Source organism: Eretmochelys imbricata, chromosome 12 (genome assembly GCF_965152235.1).
Source record: "Eretmochelys imbricata isolate rEreImb1 chromosome 12, rEreImb1.hap1, whole genome shotgun sequence".
Lineage (NCBI taxonomy): Eukaryota > Metazoa > Chordata > Testudines > Cheloniidae > Eretmochelys > Eretmochelys imbricata.
In genome coordinates this window covers 17,320,745-17,338,961 of record NC_135583.1, presented here as the reverse complement: position 1 = coordinate 17,338,961, position 18,217 = coordinate 17,320,745, and the positions used below count along the sequence as shown (strand labels likewise).

The following is an 18,217-nucleotide window of genomic DNA, read 5'->3' as shown; positions in this document are numbered from 1 at the left end:
ACTGATGTTGCAAGCCCAGAGGTATCAGGGCTGCGAACTGCCAAGCCTAGAGTCCTGGGGCTCAGTCCTGGCAAGCTTTGGCACAAATTAAGCTCTGGTTACTTCATGGGTTTACACGTGTATGGTAACAAATTATTTTATACTCTAGTCCTCTGACACACATGTACAGGTGGTAGTGACATAACGTGTACTGACAGATGCATTGAAGCTCTGACACTAATCTCATGTATTCCCTTTATTGAACTGTACTAGTTATTGCAATCAGATTAAGTCACATTTATAAAGCAGACCATCCAGTTGCACTGAAACCGATTATATTCATTACATAGTTTTAATCACTGTCCGGTGAACTGGCAAATCCAATCAAAGCATTAGTCTTTAATTAAAAAATTCAAAAGAAATATTCCGACAATAGCCAAGCAATCACATCACAATGCACAATTACCTAAAATTGCAATTAAAAAGCAGTTAAAAAAATCACACCTAATCTTTAACTATCCATATAATACAAGAAGCAACAAAGGGCAACAGCATCAAAGCAGATTTATCTAACACTATAAATTCAGTCAGAAGCAGAAGCTCTAAAGTACACTAGCTGAAGCAGGACAATAAAAAATACTGAGCATGGAATACTTTTAATCTCTTCCATTAATATTCATTTCCAGCTGCTTATAATAGCAGCGCCTCATGGCCAAATCATTAGAGTTTTACATCTGGGTTGCAAATGACACTTTGATTGGATGTAATGTTCAAATGGTCCTCCCCACTGTGCCTCCGTCAAGTCTTCTGCAGAGAGGTGTCCTGTAGTGCCAGTGGCTCACTGTGCGTGCTGACTCAATGTGTGGTTCTGGAAAGATGAAAAAAGGATACATGCATGAGGGGCAGACTAATAGAAAGCATGCCCAGACCCTCCTACTCACTACCCTTTATGCAGAGTTCTACATAAAAGCTTCTCAATTATTACAAAACAAAATGCAATAAAGAAAAAGTACTCATAAGTAACAGCTGCCAATATGACACATTCACTTTGTACTGATAGATCTGTTAATGCTGGCATGAACTTAGGAAAAAACATTCTTTTTCTACCAACCAAGTACAGCCTTTAAGATTTTCAATACATATAGAGAAAATGGTAACATGTCATGAGAAGAATCTGCCTTCAGCTATTCACTTAATTGTAACAATTAAAACAAAACTGTATCACTGAGGGATCCCTTCCCATATTTTACTCTTGATTCTCACTAGTCATTGGTAGAAGTACTGGCAGAAAGAGACACCAGATTGTGACACACACTTTGCAATCCAAGGAATACTTCAGCAATAACAGCTGAACCACTAGTTCTGGCAACAGGGTAATTTACACTGCAGAAAACAAGCTGGATATGTCCCCCAGAAGTTCAATCTCTTTACAGAATAGACTATGCTGCACATCTTTGTGAGCAGTCCTCCTTTTTTTAGTAGAGCTGTAACCACCACCTGCAATCACAAACAGCTCTTTTAGCATAGGATGGAGACATTACAGTCCAGTCATGCCACTTTGTGTAGAAGCCAAATAAATCCAGAAGCAATTTCAAAGCGGTATTTTCAGTGCAGTACATACCCATAAATTTTGCTTGCATACTACAGCCCCAATCCTGCAAACATGCATGGACGTAACTTTATCACATGAGTAGTCAATAGGATAATATGTGCAAATAAAGGTATACTTGTGCATAAGACTTTGCAGGATTGGGGCCTAAATGTTTTCAAATTTTGCCAAAATGCCTACCAGTCAAAATTCACACATTTCACTTCATGCTAGTTTTAATTTACTAATTTCTATCTCTCTAGTAATAGAACCATGCAGGTCTCCCAAAGAAAAAGGAAAAGTTTCTAAAACCCTAGCTTAATTTTGAATTAAATTATTTATGTACAATGTATTTCAAATACATGAAGATATTTTAACTTTTCATAAATCATCTGTTCCTTCTAAATTATCTACTGTTACATCTCAATCAGAAACAAATGGGTCCTCTACTTCATTATGGCAATGGCATCTGTCTAATGAAAATTGTCTTGTGGAAATAGTTAACTAATGAACCTTCCATTCGCAGCCGTAATCTCTCTAGGTAGCAGTGACCCCATTTAAAGCTGGTATTATTTTCTGAACTGTGCACTCCCAATAACTGACCACAAGGTGTCAGAAGTGCTGTTGAGTTTCTAAATCATGTCAAAAGTTATCAGCAATAGATATTGTGGCAGGCAGATTCTTATGAAACTCTACACAGTGATCAGTCTTTCAACATGACAAAAGATTAAGGAAACGGAGGAAGTGTTATAGTTTAAACATGCATAGGATGATACTTTGTGAATTAAGCAATCTGATAAAATAGCAAAATAATGGCATCTTGCTTAGCATAACTATAGCCCATAGCACAGCTATTGCATGCCCTGAATATTGCAACAAATTAAGCTAAAATATTTGAGATCCATAACCAAAACTACTGTGTAGAGAAATGGAAAGCTTACTAATGTACTATGAATCACATCTGTAGAATGTAAAAAGAAACTATATTTTTTGCTTTTAAGTGATTTAACATAATCAAGCATAAAATCTGACAGTTTGTGACTTTTTTAAATATGGAGATATTACCAATCATACAGAAGAACAACCTTTGCAGTGCTGCATGTTATTCACAAAGGGAACAGCAAGTAACAAAGTTATGTAATAGGACTAATGTAGCTGTATAGGGTAACAGCAACACCGATAAATGAGCTTGCACATCAAGACAATTGAAAAGATTTTTTTTTTAAAGTTGAAGAATACACAGATATCCCCATGTTCAAACATGTTCCTGAGCATTTTAACCATGGCTATTTCTAGTGCACTTCATTGTAATTCTATTTTTAGATCACCCTCAATACCAATAAAAAAATGCAAAAGGTTTACCATCCACAAATCGAAGCAAGGACTATTCATGGTAGACAAATCCATACTTATTTAGGCAGTGTCATTTAAAAGATAATGCACAATCAGCACTAGATGCAGGGCGCACAGTCTACAGTCAGGGTACATGATTTCAAATCTGTGTGGCTGCTGCACTGATTACACCAGGCAGGTCAATAAAGGAATGGTATGTGACTCTAAATCTGATAATGAAGCATTCATTGTGAACCCTCCCTCTTCAAACATGGGTTAATGATATGTTCTGCCACAGATCTAATATAAAAAATAGAGTGTTTTGGTGAGCAGAGTCTATACAAAGATGCAAACAGATTATGCCCCAAACCAGCAGCTGTATGGAGCCGAGGTCATCTGTTTTCAAATAAAGACTCCTATACTGAACATAATACACAAGCCATCAGTCAAATGGATCAGATATACATTTTCCATATGCAAAACTTGATGTCCTGGGGAAAATGCTGTTCCCCCTTTCCCCTCACATGTATTGCAGGCAATTGACATGCTGACTAATCCCAGCACCAAACAGTTAACATATAAGGCCAAATTTTTAAAGAGCCTCAAAAATGCCCTTACAATATGTATGGATACAGCTGTCTGTGTATACTAAATCCTTCCTCCGTCTATGAGAAAACTGAATCTACACAAGCAAAATGGATAAAACTTGCATGCACAAGTGCCTGAGAGTACTTGGCTGTGGGGTTTCTGTACATGCAAAGAGCTAACCCTACAAATACCACAGATGCATATGTGGAAGGCCTGTGGGAATGTGCTCATCTTCTGTATTTCCAATATACATTTTTACCTGCTAAATATGTTTCAGACCACAAAAGTGAGCCACTCAGTTAAAGCATTACAACCTCCAACCCACACTACCACTCACCAGTAACATTACATTTCTTTTTTTCCTGCCTAGTCCTGAGGTGTGTGTTTGTGGCTTATTGCCTCTGCATTTTGGTGAGGCTGAAAACTGGCTATGTTCAGTCCTTGCATTTTATAACTTTGTTCCTCAGCGTGAACATTTTTAATCCAATCATCACATGTTTTTGAGCTCAAATCTTTTTGATGGTAGCCATTTTGCAACATTTTGCACGGCTGGCAACAGACAGTGTACCAAGATGACCAGATTTTCAGACCAAAGCAATTTAAACCTTATCAGTACCAACTTCAAAATCTATTTCAGACCTTTGGGGAAAATGTGTTAACCATATTATAAATGAAAAATATGACAAGAGGTAGAGAAATAAAGCACAGGCAGTAAGAAAAGCCATTAGCACATCTTAAATTAGCTAGTAGAGATCCCTTTTCATTGCACCCATTTGTACTAAAACTGAACTATTACACCAGGTAGGCAGAAGTGTAAATTTGAAGCCAGTGAACACTGTATATTTCCCAATATCAATATTACTGCTATACTTCTGCTAAGTAACTGTTTGTTGACCAGCTGTGAAAATTCTCATTTCCTACCAATGGAGGGGTGGATTAGAACTGCAGTGGGAATCAGGATTGCTTCAAAGGGTTTTTCCAACACAGCAAGTTACACTTTACCAAGAACAACATAAAACAAACTATAACCGCCCCCCCCAACTTTAAAGGTGACCTGCAAAAGAATATTGAAGCAGTCACAGACAATTGTGCTAAATCTTCCTCATCTTCCAAGCATGCCCTTTGCGCATGGTTTGTGTGTTTGGTGGTTCGGGGAGTAGGGCATAATGTATAAACTAACCATTAAAGGAAAAGGAGGACTTGTGGCACCTTAGAGACTAACCAATTTATTTGAGCGTAAGCTTTCATGAGCTACAGCTCACTTGCTCACAAAAGCTTATGCTCAAATAAATTGGTTAGTCTCTAAGGTGCCACAAGTACTCCTTTTCTTTTTGCGGATACAGACTAACACGGCTGCTACTCTGAAACCTAACCATTAAAAGCTATTTTTTACATCTCCCATTAAGTCCTTTTACCAGGACATGGTGCACTACCGAGACCTCAGCATACATCATTCTGAGACATCATGGCAAGTGGAAAACTGCAGCAGCACTAAGCTAGCCTATCAAGATAAGGTAAGTCACTGCCTCAGTATATGAGAAGGTTGGGAGATTTAACTGATGCCAATTCTGAAAGCCATGTCAGATAAAACTGGGCATCATCCCTGGGCCCCAAGAGTGCCTGAATGCTTATGTGGTGTTTTCTACTCGCTGTGGCATCCCCAATCATTCTGGAACTGGGTGACCGCTTTTGTGGACAATAAAAAGATTTACTGTAAGGATTAACTGGCATACATGCATTCAGTGATTGCTCCCCACAGGATAGTTAGTTGGGGACATCAGTGCTTGCTTTGGTGGTTGATTCAAGCTAACTTTGCAGCACACCTTGAATGAGCATGTCTTTGTTATCATATGTGTACATGGTGCATTATAATCAAAGCACTTGCACAGCAACCTCTATTTTCAGAGCACTTCATCAATAAGAAGGGAAACAGCATTGGAAAAGGATAACTTAGAGCAGTAGAAAGAAACTCTTACAAGCTGTATAAGGGTTGGGAGAACCACCTAAAAAAAAAAGCAGCTCACGGTGGAGCAGAGCTACAAGGCTGGCACACAGGCTGGGAGTCTCCCACACTGCAACCAAATTCCCTGCCAATAAGTCACAGGTGTACTTCACAGGAGCAGGTGAAAAAAATAAAATGCAACTGCAAGGGGTGTGATGATGGTTTGAGGCCACAATACATCCAGTCTATGGTGGCATTGTGCATCTGTTATGTATTTAGTACAAGCTGTTATAGATATCTATACATTTGAGCATATACACCTAAAAGACTTCTGACAAACAGAAGCATATACACTTCTGACAAACAGTTGTACAGGCGTGAAAAGATGGCACAACAAGACTGGCAATATGTGCCCTTCTTGAGTGAAATTCATAAGCCTCATAGCCGTTTCATACACAGCCTGGGACTCTGATTAAAGGTTATAAAGTCTCTCACTCTAACTCCCATTAAGATGAACAGCAACCTCTCCTCAAATCATTCCAACAGAAATTATGCAGATAACAGATTTGTCTAACAAACAGCAACATGAAACTCGACAGGTGTTTAGCCCATTGGATACCCATGAATATGAGCATGCCTAGGTATTTCTGAATAGAAGTGGATAGCAAGTATTTTACTGCCCACATATCTCTTTAATTCAGCCTGATGAACACATTATCATCTGGCCAGACAGCACACCAGGTTGCACAGAGTCAGGGTAAATGGAAGTCACTGTAGTTACAGGCAACAACACAAACTGTAAGTGTTTACTGATGCTGCAAGAACACAACTGCATGATCTTGTGACATCTAGGTAGATAATGCCTATAAATTATTGTATTTCTCCCAACCACAGAATCCTCCAGTTCTCTGTAAGAGCCTCATGGATTCTTCCCCTGCCATTTTCTTCTCCCTCCTCCAATGCTTGAGGCCTCATGCTACCATCCTGGTAGCCAAGGAGGACTGCATAGGACACCTTTCAGAGTCAACCACCACCCATCACAGAGCAGGATACTAGCGGAGCAATATGAAGACCTCCTTACTCTCCACGTTCCCTCACCTACCCTTAATGGCATTACAGGGGTCGGAGAATACCCAAAAAAGAATCCGTTATTGAACAGCATTCAGTTCTGCTGGTGAGAGTCACATGCACAAAAACCCTCACCTTCCAGATCAGCCAAGAGTAAATCCTGCTCCTCAATGCAAACGCTCACAAGGACCCACCTGGAAACTTTACAAAAAAAGTCTTGACAAAAGCAAGCCAGGGTGTCTAAATATCTAGGAAGCACCATCTGCAATGTCTTTTTTTTTCAATCGCAACCTTTGTTAGACTGTCCGAACCCCAAATGATCCAAAACTCTCTCAGAAAATGTCCTTTTTATTTATGTATTTGTATTTTATACATTGTGGGTTTTTTTCAATTAACAACAATCCATCAATAAAGATCAAAATCTTTGTGCCTTGACTTTATAAAGAGATTAGTTTAGACAGAGGACACAAGAAAACCCTTGCCTCAACCATTGGAGATTATCACTCCCTGTGGAAAAACAATGAGCCTTAAATTGGTGCTGAACTAACCCTAAACTTGAGAGGCATTCGCGGATGTCATGACCAACAAGAGAGAGCACAGAGGAAAATCAGAAAACCTCTCAGAAGAGAAAAATCTGATCACAGAATGAATAGCTTTATTTTATTTTTTTGGTTGCTGCTCTCCCTGTGCCATAATACTCAAAAGAAAAATCACCTTTGCAGTTTGTATGTGCTTATTTTTAGAACTGTTTGACAATTATCCAAGGGTCTAAGACTAACAGATGGCCTGTCTTAAAGCCTCATATGTTCACTAGTTTGCACTTCTGACAAACAGTAAATGTACTCAAGAGTGTGCCATAAACAGAGCTGAATGAATACTCAGAACACAATTTAGTTAATACACTTCATTCAAACTGATAGTGGTAACCAATGTTTCCTGTAGAACCAGGTGTTAATTCCCCTTCCAGTTTTTTCTGGTAACTCTTATCCAGTGACACATATGTGTTTAGATCTTTGTTTTTCAGAAAATACAGTGTTATTTCTTTCCTTTCCCCTGATGTTTCCCCACGATATAAAATGCTTCTAACAAGCGAACTCCAAGTCATCATGGCACTCAATAAAAAAATTGTCAGGCAAGACAGGTTCACATGTTCCCATTTCATTTGAAGAATCCCTTGAAATTGTGGTAGAGGCAAACGAAAGGTGGAATATCCTTTGTGAAAGGAAAAGTCTGCCTGTGTTACTGCTTCCTTCATATCTCAGAAATCTGATAACTTGCCATACGTCAGTCAGTCGCAGTGTTAACACACTTTTGGATTGCACTTGAATTAATGCAGTTAGAAGCCCCTGCTTTACAAATTATTGAACTCAAGAAAATAGGTTTGGAGGATCTTCACCAGTTAAAAAGCAAAGTTGAATATTTCAAATGAGAAATAAGAATTAAAGGGGTTTTTTTGCTTGGTTTATGCACCCTTAGGGCCAAATTCATCTCTCAGTTATACCAGCAGAAAATGGAACTACTTCCAGTTTACATCCAGGTGAATCTGGCCCTCAATCTGAGTTGTCATCTACATCTCTGTGCACACTAGGTAACCAGAACAGAGCAGCTTGATTCTGCTCTTACTTACACTAGTGTAAACCTACAACAGGTCCGCTGAGTGTATGGGTGGCATAAATGAGATCAGAATCAGGCTCATGGACTGTAGTCAATGGAAGGATTCAGAACTCATAAAGTATGAACAGAAGACAAAAGCCTTATTCTACACACGTCAGTCTGCCATCTACATTTGATAACATTACCTCCTATGATGGTTTTAATCTTTATTGAAATGTATCAGCACATAACAGTGTTTTTTTAAAAATCGTAAAAGAAAACAGGAAAAAGTAACTTTTCATAATCTTTATTTTGTACCTGAATGGCTGGTGGGAATTTGTCTTAGTATCTGCTGGTGTTTCACCTCTCTACCTATCCTGCTCTACCTCTATATTCACACTGTTTTCATTTTGCTGTAACAATGTTCTTGCATTTTGATGACGACATTTTCCATTTTATTCTCAGTACCATATTATTACTTTCTCTGTGGTGTTTGCTGTAACTGGTGGAAAATATCATTTTATTCACAATTACATTAAGTGATTTATGAATTTCAAAAACTTCCAGTCCAGATTGTTTGTAAATAATCAGACTTTGACACCTCACCCATCACATTTTCAACGTTCCATTTAGGTCTGCCAACATAGTGGCATCCCTTCTTTCTAAAGTTTTCATCCATCAGTTTTCTTCTCTGGAAGCTCAGAAAAAAGCAGGGCAAAATAATCAAAAATTAATTCCTCCAAATACTTGTTTGAACCTGGCTCAGTCTCACATATTCCATTCAATATTTCACCAAAAAGTCTAAGTGCTCCGTAGAAAAACCCTGGATAAAATTCTGTTGTGAAAAAGTGAACTGAAGCCCATGGGAAAATTTCTTTACCAGAGCACTTTGGAAATAAAGACCACTTGAGAATACATTATGAAGAGATAACCAGAGCCTTCTCTCAGAGAGACTAGCCGTAAACACTATGATTTACTCAGGCACCCAATGAAACAAGGGAGCTAATAATACTCGTCTCGGGACTGCGTGCCCCTGAGAATTTTACTCACAAATGCAAATTTGCCAATAACTCTGATTTGCGGTCTATAGTTTGCCATGCAGAAGATCAAAAAGAGCTGTAGGAAGAACCTTACATTTCTTACATGTAAAGGGAGGTGTACACATTTAATTACTATTGTCAGAAGCACATGAAAATGGACTATTTTTAGAACTCCTACACTTACTCTCCCCTCCCCATCATTTCCATCTGACTGAGTACTGGAGTTTTTGTTTATCTGAAGTGTAGAAAAGGGACTACAGAATCCCAGCCCACTGTTCTGTGGACAAGAGTTGGCTCTTTAACCTCAGCTTGGACAGTCCAGAATTTTCTTGGAGCGTTGATGTTTCCTATTCACCAACGTTTGAAGTCCTCAGGAATACTTACGCATACCAAGAGCTGGCTTCTGAGTTTAGCTACGTGGGCAAGCACCACGGCACACATTGTAATCATAAGCTCCTGGGCCTGCACAGACAGTAGTTCCTCGACTAACCATGCAGCCATACGTGCTGGTTGGCTTGTTTGTTGCTCAGACAGGAAACCAGCCTCCAAAATTGTATTCATGAACCCAACATCTTAAGTCAAAACTTTTCTAATCTATTGAGGCCATGCACTCACCTTAAAAGTGTCACAGACACAGACAGACACTCACAACACCTCTCACTGCACTATGCCAAAGACTTTAGCGGCAGTTCCGATGCTGATCTCTTTTTATCCATTCACAGGTCCAACTTGGCATTGCAGTATTTCAAAATCATTTGTGAGGAGGGAACTATTTTCCTGTAATCCTTGTTAGCTATTGTTTGCCAAAATATGTCACTGTGGATCATAGCTTTGTTGATTTATTTGAAACCTATCTGAAGCACATCTTGTTAATGTCTCTGTGATCTAAGGCAAATTACATTGCTGAAGCCAGTTAATTGTTCATTTCTTTGAGGACTGGCATCATCATTACAGTACTCTTTGTGGTGGATCTTCTTCACACATGCAGTAATTCTGTAATTTGGTCTATAATCTCGGATTTAGTTGAGACCAGTGCTCGTATATTCCTTTTATTCTAAAAAGACTTACAGCCATAGGCATAGTTTGACTTCTGTATTGGAGGGGGAGGGAGGGCAGCTCCAGTCAGGCCAATGGGCTGCATGTCGGGGGCAGCAAATTCTGCGCCTCTCCGAGGCTTGCTGTTTGAAGGGTAATGACGCTTGACCCTCCCCACACTATGCCCACACTTACAGGAGGGGGAAAGAATTCTACATAGAACCTTTTAAACTCATCAGTTGAAATGCACAGACAAATAGACAAATGCACAGCTGTGCTGAAGGTACATTTCTATGGGAATAGAAACCAACAAACGCCAGGAAATGCAGCACTGAACCTAAAATGGTATTCTTAACCTGCTCAGTTGTTCCTCGGTGTCATAGGAGTGGCTGAACAGCAGTTGATTTTACTGTAGCTCATTTGCTGAAAATCTTAGGTACAGTTCAGCTGAACATGAGGATAAGGAACAGAGTTTCAGCCTCAACTGTGAGTTTTAACACATTTATTATATTTGGTCACACACAATGTTAAAGAGACAAATTCTACAGTTTTCACTCAGGCAATGTCCTTACTGATGTCAATGGGAATTTAGTCTGAATGAGAACTGCAGAATTTGGCCCACTGGGACAAATTCAGCACTTGAACAAACAGGTGCAAGAGCACTGACTTCAAAAGAGTTATGTCCACTTACACCAAGGCTATAAAACATGACAGTTCCTTCATCTGCAACTTTTTTAAAAGCAGCAATTAAATTAAATCTCCATCTAATGGAATATTGATATGACAGACTTGGATCATGGATTCATTTTTCTTGAAGGCAGATAAACATGAATCTATATAATTTGGTATGCATGTATTGTTATATTTGATGTGATGCATCATCTTGGATATATTGGCTCTTTTATTACAATTAAGCACAATTGCAGGTTTCTAACTTCAAAGGTCTCACGTACTAAGGGATATAAACTTCCCCTAATAGAACAGTCTGTATGCTACCAAATAACAAGGCCTCAGTCCATAAAGTACTTTACATGCCTCCTCTCCGCTAGTGTATGTGCAGGATGAATATAGAAACATACAAGCATAATTGTGATCAGCATTCTGTTTGCCTGATTCAGCCAAATGAACTCAAAGGGGCTACTTGTGTGAATAAGGCAAGCAGGACTTGGTCACGTGTGTTTAATAATGGGGCCAAAATATTTCTGAGACAAGATGTCCCCACCAAGACACCACAAGACAAAACAGTGATGAGATATCGTCTTGATGGAATGTATGACAAGATGGCACAAAAGCCATGTACAACTGTATCCTTGAAAAGGTCCATTTTTCCAACTAACGCTGTCAAGTTACCATGTGTTGTTACTCTTAGGAAAAGCTGATTTCTTCATGATACCTGCTTTATTTTAAAAAGCAATCACTACTGACACAATAAGCTCTAAACAGGTGTGAGGAACAAGAGAGTATATATATATAATTTGCATTTATATCCAAATTCCAGTTGTGTATTATCTATCTAAAACGATCCATGTTCTTTGGCGATGTTACAACCATTCTGTGTTGGTTAAGTATATATCATACAGAATATTGCTAAGCATTCCATTAATTTTAAAACTTGCAAAGACAGAGCAAGTTGTTACCTATCAGTCTATTAGAGTTTATCGTATAAATGCGGGTCACTGCACATATGCACCAAGCCTGTATATTAAACATTCCCGGGCCATTTTTGTTTAAGGAAACCAGACAATGCAGAGTAAGCATAATCTTCAAACAAATTATGTTTCCTGCACTATTTCTGCTTTTCTATTCCCTCACTCCGCCCACCAGATCCAAGCATCACACAGAACTATTTCCTCCCCAAATGTATTTTGTGACAACAAAGTATTTATTAAGAAACAGTATTTTATCAGCATATTTTGCAAACACTTTCAAACTATTTAAAGTTACTTTCAAAAAAGTGTATTGCTCTGGGGTGGCTCCAGTTTTAACCTGAAGATACAGTATGTCTATGGGTATATTAAAATTCTCTGAAAATACATGGTTAAAATGGAAAGACTGACAGAGCTTTGGTGGCAAAAACATCAATGTTGAAACAACTCCACTGGCTAAATACAAACCCAGAGGTAAAAGAGCAAGTTACCGAGCAACTTTTTAACTGCTCCACCTCCTTTTGCTCTCTGTGACCCTAACTATCAGAGTACTCTTCTTCCTGACCTCCCACCATGCCGGCCTATACTATAGCCACCATCCTTCCAAACAATGAGAACTGGCTAAGAACTTCTTTGAAGGCAGTCTGTACTCTTTAAATCAGATGGCGAGGCTGCTGCTGAGCAATGTGACACAAGGCAAGGCGCTCCTTTCTTGTCTTCTCGGCCCAGCATCCAGGGATGAATATGTTATTTCCATAGCAGTCTCATGTCATGAAAGCCAGAGCCTGGCGTTCAAACCCAAATCTTTTGCTAGCCAGTGCAGAGATACCCCCAAAGTTTTAGTTTTTAAATGCACCTATTTTTACAATACTTTCTAATTGTAAAGGTATCTAAAATCCCCATGACCATCACAGCATTAGGAAATAACAGTATGACTGAGATCAATCCAGGATTTTCTGTGTCAAGTTTAGGCCTCAAAGCTAAAACACACACATTATTTTCAAAATATGTTGGGATAAAGAAGATGGTTGCCATAAACTTATGATAGGACTGGGAAAAATAATATAGAGTACAAAACAAACAGTGTTTTCCCTCCCTCCAGCTGTTTTTAAATCAAATCATTTATTTCTCCCGGATATAAATTTCAGATTTAAATAAAATCCCAAACCTTAACGATACCACATAGTAGAGTCTACAGCAGCATAGTAGCACTTTTAATTTTGGGAGGTGGAGGTTTAATGTGTTGTAGTGTTAACTATTAACCTTAAATTCTATTGCAAGAAATAAAACCAATAAGAGGGCTGTTGATAATAGATGCAAATATCTAGCTATGTGTGTATCAATCTCATACACAGAGTTAAAAATACCTGGCCACTGAAAAGGATTTTCTCAGTCCACCGGGGTTTAGCTATGTTGAGATTGAGATGTTTATTTTTTCCTGCAGTAGTGTTGGGAATTTCTTCTAGAATATTTTGCCATCTTGCTTTTAAGTCAGCAACATATCTGTATATTTAAACACCAAGAACCTTATTATACATAGGAAAGCCCTGCAATTATGAACACAACCAATATTTCCCTCATCTCTCCCAAAAAGAACAAAACAAAACAAAAACAAACCCAAACCAGAAGTTCAAATACTGCTGGTCTGAATGCTACTGTAAAAAATCCAGAGGATACATTCATATTAACTATTTCAAACATATCTATTTGCATACAGACTGACGATTAACTGATACTGATGAATCCACTAAAATGTAATTCCAAGTCCACCAGCATCTGTCCTCTTCTAGAAATAAAGTTAATGCTTTTCAGTACCTGTGAGGCTTTCGAATGTCTATTTCCAGTGATGTAAGGTTTGGTTTTAGTTCACTTGGCAAAAATAAATAAATAAATAAAATAAAAACAGCAAGTGCCTTTTCTTTTAAAAAGGTCAAATTGAGCTTTTTAAAGAACAAGCAACATTTTAGCAAGCCAGACAGGACAAAAGCCAATCAGATAAATGGCCTGTGTAATGATTTTAGAATGAAGGATGCCTCGGGTTTCTTGAAAGGGCTATAGTATAGGTCTTGGCACAAACAATCTGATATGTTCAAGCTTACATCTCTTTTACTGCAGACAAGAACTTCACTAAAATAGATAAATAATGAATGTGGCCAGGGATCTCTGCTGGTACTACGGCTGGTTCTGCAAGATGCTGGAACAGAAACACAGAATGCTCCATGTTTTTGTTATTAATGAATCCTTGTTCTCCTACAATAAACACAGCATATTTGATCTGAAATGGCTTCAGCAGCACATACAATATAAGTTTCAGCTCTCCAAAAGTGCCAGCAAATTGCAGAAAGATAAGTTACAAAGACGTACCTAATTTGCTGTGATGAATTGTGTGCATGCTTCAGTGATCAAAACTGCAGCTGAGACCTATTATATGTAATGATCTAGACGTTTCTTGTGAAAACACTCAGGCATATATTGTTATGTCTGGACAAGCAACCTAGTTTTGCTCTAGCAGCAAGCAAATGAAGGGACTGCTCTTTCAAAAGCATGCTACACACCAGTTTCCATGAGCTATTTAACCAGAGAGGTGGAACAAGCTCCAGTAGTTCCTTAAATTATGTGTATGTTCTACCCCTTCAAATGTACAACTCCATGATCCTTTAAAAATCTCAAATAATTTTTTAAATTATAACGACACCTACAGGAGGAACCAGAATTAATCAACTATTAGACCACAAGCTATTTGTTACAGTAGCCAGGAAAGAAACAGAAAATCACAGCAGTGGCTTTGTTAGATATCCCCTCTTCTTTCCACCACTGGATGGACAGAGGTGTAGACACAGGGGGAGAATTTGTAGAAATTTGGAGAGAAAACAGTGGCTCAGTTTTATTAGAAGTCATCTAATTGCAGGTCTGAAGAATTTGCTACTTGAAATATAGTCTAGGACTAAAGTAGGGCTCTGACAAAACACCTCCATGCTGGGAAAGGGGAGGAGGTGCACTGCCTGAGTATCAGTACCAGGAAGTATTATGGTTCTCTAAGCCATACTACTCCTGAGTACTGGAGGGAAAACACTGGGTACCAGGACCTGCTTCTCCTTTAAATGGACTAGCCAGTGCTCCTTCACAGTTTTATCAAGCTAGTCCCCTCACCAGCAGCAGGTGCCAGCTGTCATCCTCACAGTCCCACCTGCAGCTATCACCCACAGCCCCGCTATGGGTAATGGGTGTCTCCTGTGTGAATGTGCAATGGACGAAGCAGGAAAAGGGGTTCCATGCAGAGGCACGTATTATTTGACCCACAGAGTGAGATGATGACCTTATGATTAACATACAGGCCTGGGAGTTAAAGGATCTGGGTCTATGTCTGGCTCTGCCAAAAAAATTCCTCAGTGGGTTTGGGCAAGATACTTAACTGCCACCCTGATTTGTAAACTGGGGATAACGTTGACCTAGGAAAGGTCCTGAGAAATTTAATTCATTAGTGTTTGTAAAACACTCTCAGATCCGCAGACAGAAGGTGCTGCAGAACTATACGGTAATTGTTTGTACAGATCAGAGGTTTTCAAATGCGGGGCGTGCTTCCCCCCACCCCTCAGGGGGATCCAGAGGAGCGTTCAGGGAGGCGAGCAGCAATGCCAAGCGAGGCTTTCGACAGCCCTCCATGGCAGGGTGGGAGTACCAGCTCCACCCCCGACTCACCTCAGTGGGTCACCCAGCCTGTGGGTCAGTGTCAACATCCGCTGCGGCTGCACCACTTTCCGTTCCCAGCACCCTCTGCACCCAGCATTGGCTCCGCTCCCAGAGACTGTTGCATGAGTCTTTCCACACCCTGAAGACCCGAGAGGGGCGGGGAAGGTATTGTGTCTATTTTTGTCTGGGTTGGGAGGGCACAACCAAAAACTGTAATTCAAAGGGGGGGCTCAGCTCACGAAGCCTGAAAACCGCTGGTATTGATGAGGATGACTGATAATATTTGTCCCTACAGAGTCAAGAGCTAATTCTTCCTCCCCAGTCAGTCTGATTTCCAATGCTATCATTCACTGTTGAACAAAGTGGAATGAAACACAGGCTAGTGAAACTGTCTCTAGGAGCATGGCTTTTAAAGTACCATTTCATTCCTCTGCTGAGCTGCTATATTCTGTCACACTTGTAATTTGTGATAATGTGGTAGAGTGAAGAAAAGGTGTTGGTTAATTGTTGACATAACAAAATTAATTTTCCATCCATAAACTTTTTCTCCTCTCTCCTGTGAGCTCTGATGCAATGTTACTGACTGGCACCGCTGAAATGCCACCTTGCATTTCTCATAGTTAATTTCTCTCTAAATGTCATTAGTAATTGTTATTGCCAGACCAGAGAGTGCAATCTGGTCTTCCAGAAAAAAAAATCCACCTTTTCATTTCTTCTCCTGGGCCATCTCCATTTGGTCATGAATGGATATTTAATAGTAAAACAGTCCAATGTACTCTAGTTCCAACAAGATGGGAAGACATTAGTATACCTGGAAGTGAAACACGCCTGATTTATTTATTTATTTTCATACAGTATGAATGGATCCTTATTCCACTGATATGAGAACAGAATTATTTATTTAAAGGTTTCTTTAAAACACTTATTTCAAGAGCACTACCAAGTACTATTCAAACAGAGTCCATAAGTTATCGAAGGAAAAAAACCTTTAAAGTATACAAGCACGCTTTCCCCAGGATATATGTTAGGAGTACATCAAGTATAGTTTTTTGGGTAAGCAACGATTTAAAAATAAAATAAGAGTCTTTTCCATCAACCATATTGTTCTTTTTCTGTCATAAAAGGGATGTGGAAACTCAAATCTAGCTCTGAGCGAGATGAATTTATTACACCCCCCCACACCTATCTAAGTAAGCACATGGTCTCCCTCACTGTACTATTGGAAAGAGGCATGTGTGTTTGTGAGGGAAAACCAAACAGACAAATTTTTCACTTATTTCTTGAAGTGTTTAGATCCATGGACACGATCATCCCTTGTGGCAGTGAATTATATAGTCTAGGTCCAGCTCCTGTGAAAGTTCTCTTTCCAGAGCTCCTGTGCCTCTCCCTTGGTTGGCAGTTTCATACTTCTAGTGGAACACAGCTGTCACTGGAAGCCATGATCACAGAGGAGAAGGAGATCTCTCAGGTACTTAGGGTCACTTTCTGGGAGAGTTGTGAATATCATGACAGAGCCCTTGAACTGGACACTGTATTCAACACATTTGTCTGGGTGTGCATGTGCGTGTATATATATAACCACACACACAGTTGTGTGTCATAGGGTTTACTTTGCAACATATATAAATTATTCTCGCTTAGAGTCAGATTTGCAATTCCATATTCCTTTAACTAAAGGCATCTAAGCTCAGAATTGTCATTTGGATGTTTCCGTCAAGGGACTGTGCTTTCAGTAAATATAACTGATGCATATACATTGTCTCTTGGCTGCTTACACTCATGGCCATCTGTTAGGATGGCATGGTGCCTGCTCAAAAGTTGGTTGGACCCTTGCCCTAGGGCATAGATGACAGGCAACAATAGGTTTAGATGGGCAGCCTAAATAGCAGTTCCAAGTGCCATCTCTCCTGTAGGAAGTCCCTTCTCTCTGCCAGCACTGCCACATTGGAACTACATGCCTCCTTACACTTGATCACACATGTTGACACTTGGGTGCACTTCAGTGCATTAATGACTCAACCGATGGCTTTCACCTGACACCCTTTTCTTTCACTCTGCATCACTGCTGGGTATTCTCCACGTGCTAATGTGAAGTTATGTACACTTTGTTAGCCAGGGTGAGTCACACGATAGCATTAACAGTATTTGAAGCAGAGGGACTTTTTATGGTACAGACCAGAGTGCTGAAATACCAGTAATTTCCAAGCTCAGTCTCAGGTGAATCTTTGTTAGCCTGAGAGCTCACACTGGATCTTGCTGAAATGACACAGGAGATGCCATATAATGCAGATGCAGATTTTTGATATGCTGATCAGAATCTTCTTTGAGTAACTAAAGGATAAATGATGCGTTCCTTAACCAAATCAAGACACAAGACAATTCAAGATCTCTGCAACCTTCTCTGTTCACAGCTAGAAGGGGGGCAAGGACAGTGAACAGGCAATACATGATCTGTTTGTTCCAAGACTCCTTGCCATTGACACCTGCTTGTGCCAGAGAGGTCATTAGGCATCCATTTACTTATTCACTTGCTCTGTACATTCATTTTCCTAAAATGTTACCATTCAAGTGATAAAAGAAATCAAAGCTGTCATCTCAGAGACTGAAGAGGAAGTATGTTAGACTCCATCCCCTATCCTTGGAGTTGCAGTGGCACCCAATGATGCCTACTTGATTCACCGTCCTCAGTGAGAACAAAGGAACAGAGACTGAAGCA

The 18,217-nt window shown here is 39.6% G+C and overlaps 1 protein-coding gene across 1 annotated transcript in view; it reads right to left on the bottom strand.

Annotated features, from left to right (window-relative positions):
- Positions 1-239: 239 nt before the first annotated feature.
- Positions 240-18,217, bottom strand: part of ZNF423 (zinc finger protein 423) — a 317,744-nt gene continuing 299,766 nt past the window's right edge. Inside the window, exon 10 of the mRNA XM_077831047.1 lies at positions 240-847. Coding sequence (XP_077687173.1) covers positions 818-847 — 30 coding nt within the window. The 3' untranslated portion in view covers positions 240-817. The remainder of the gene's footprint in view (positions 848-18,217) is intronic.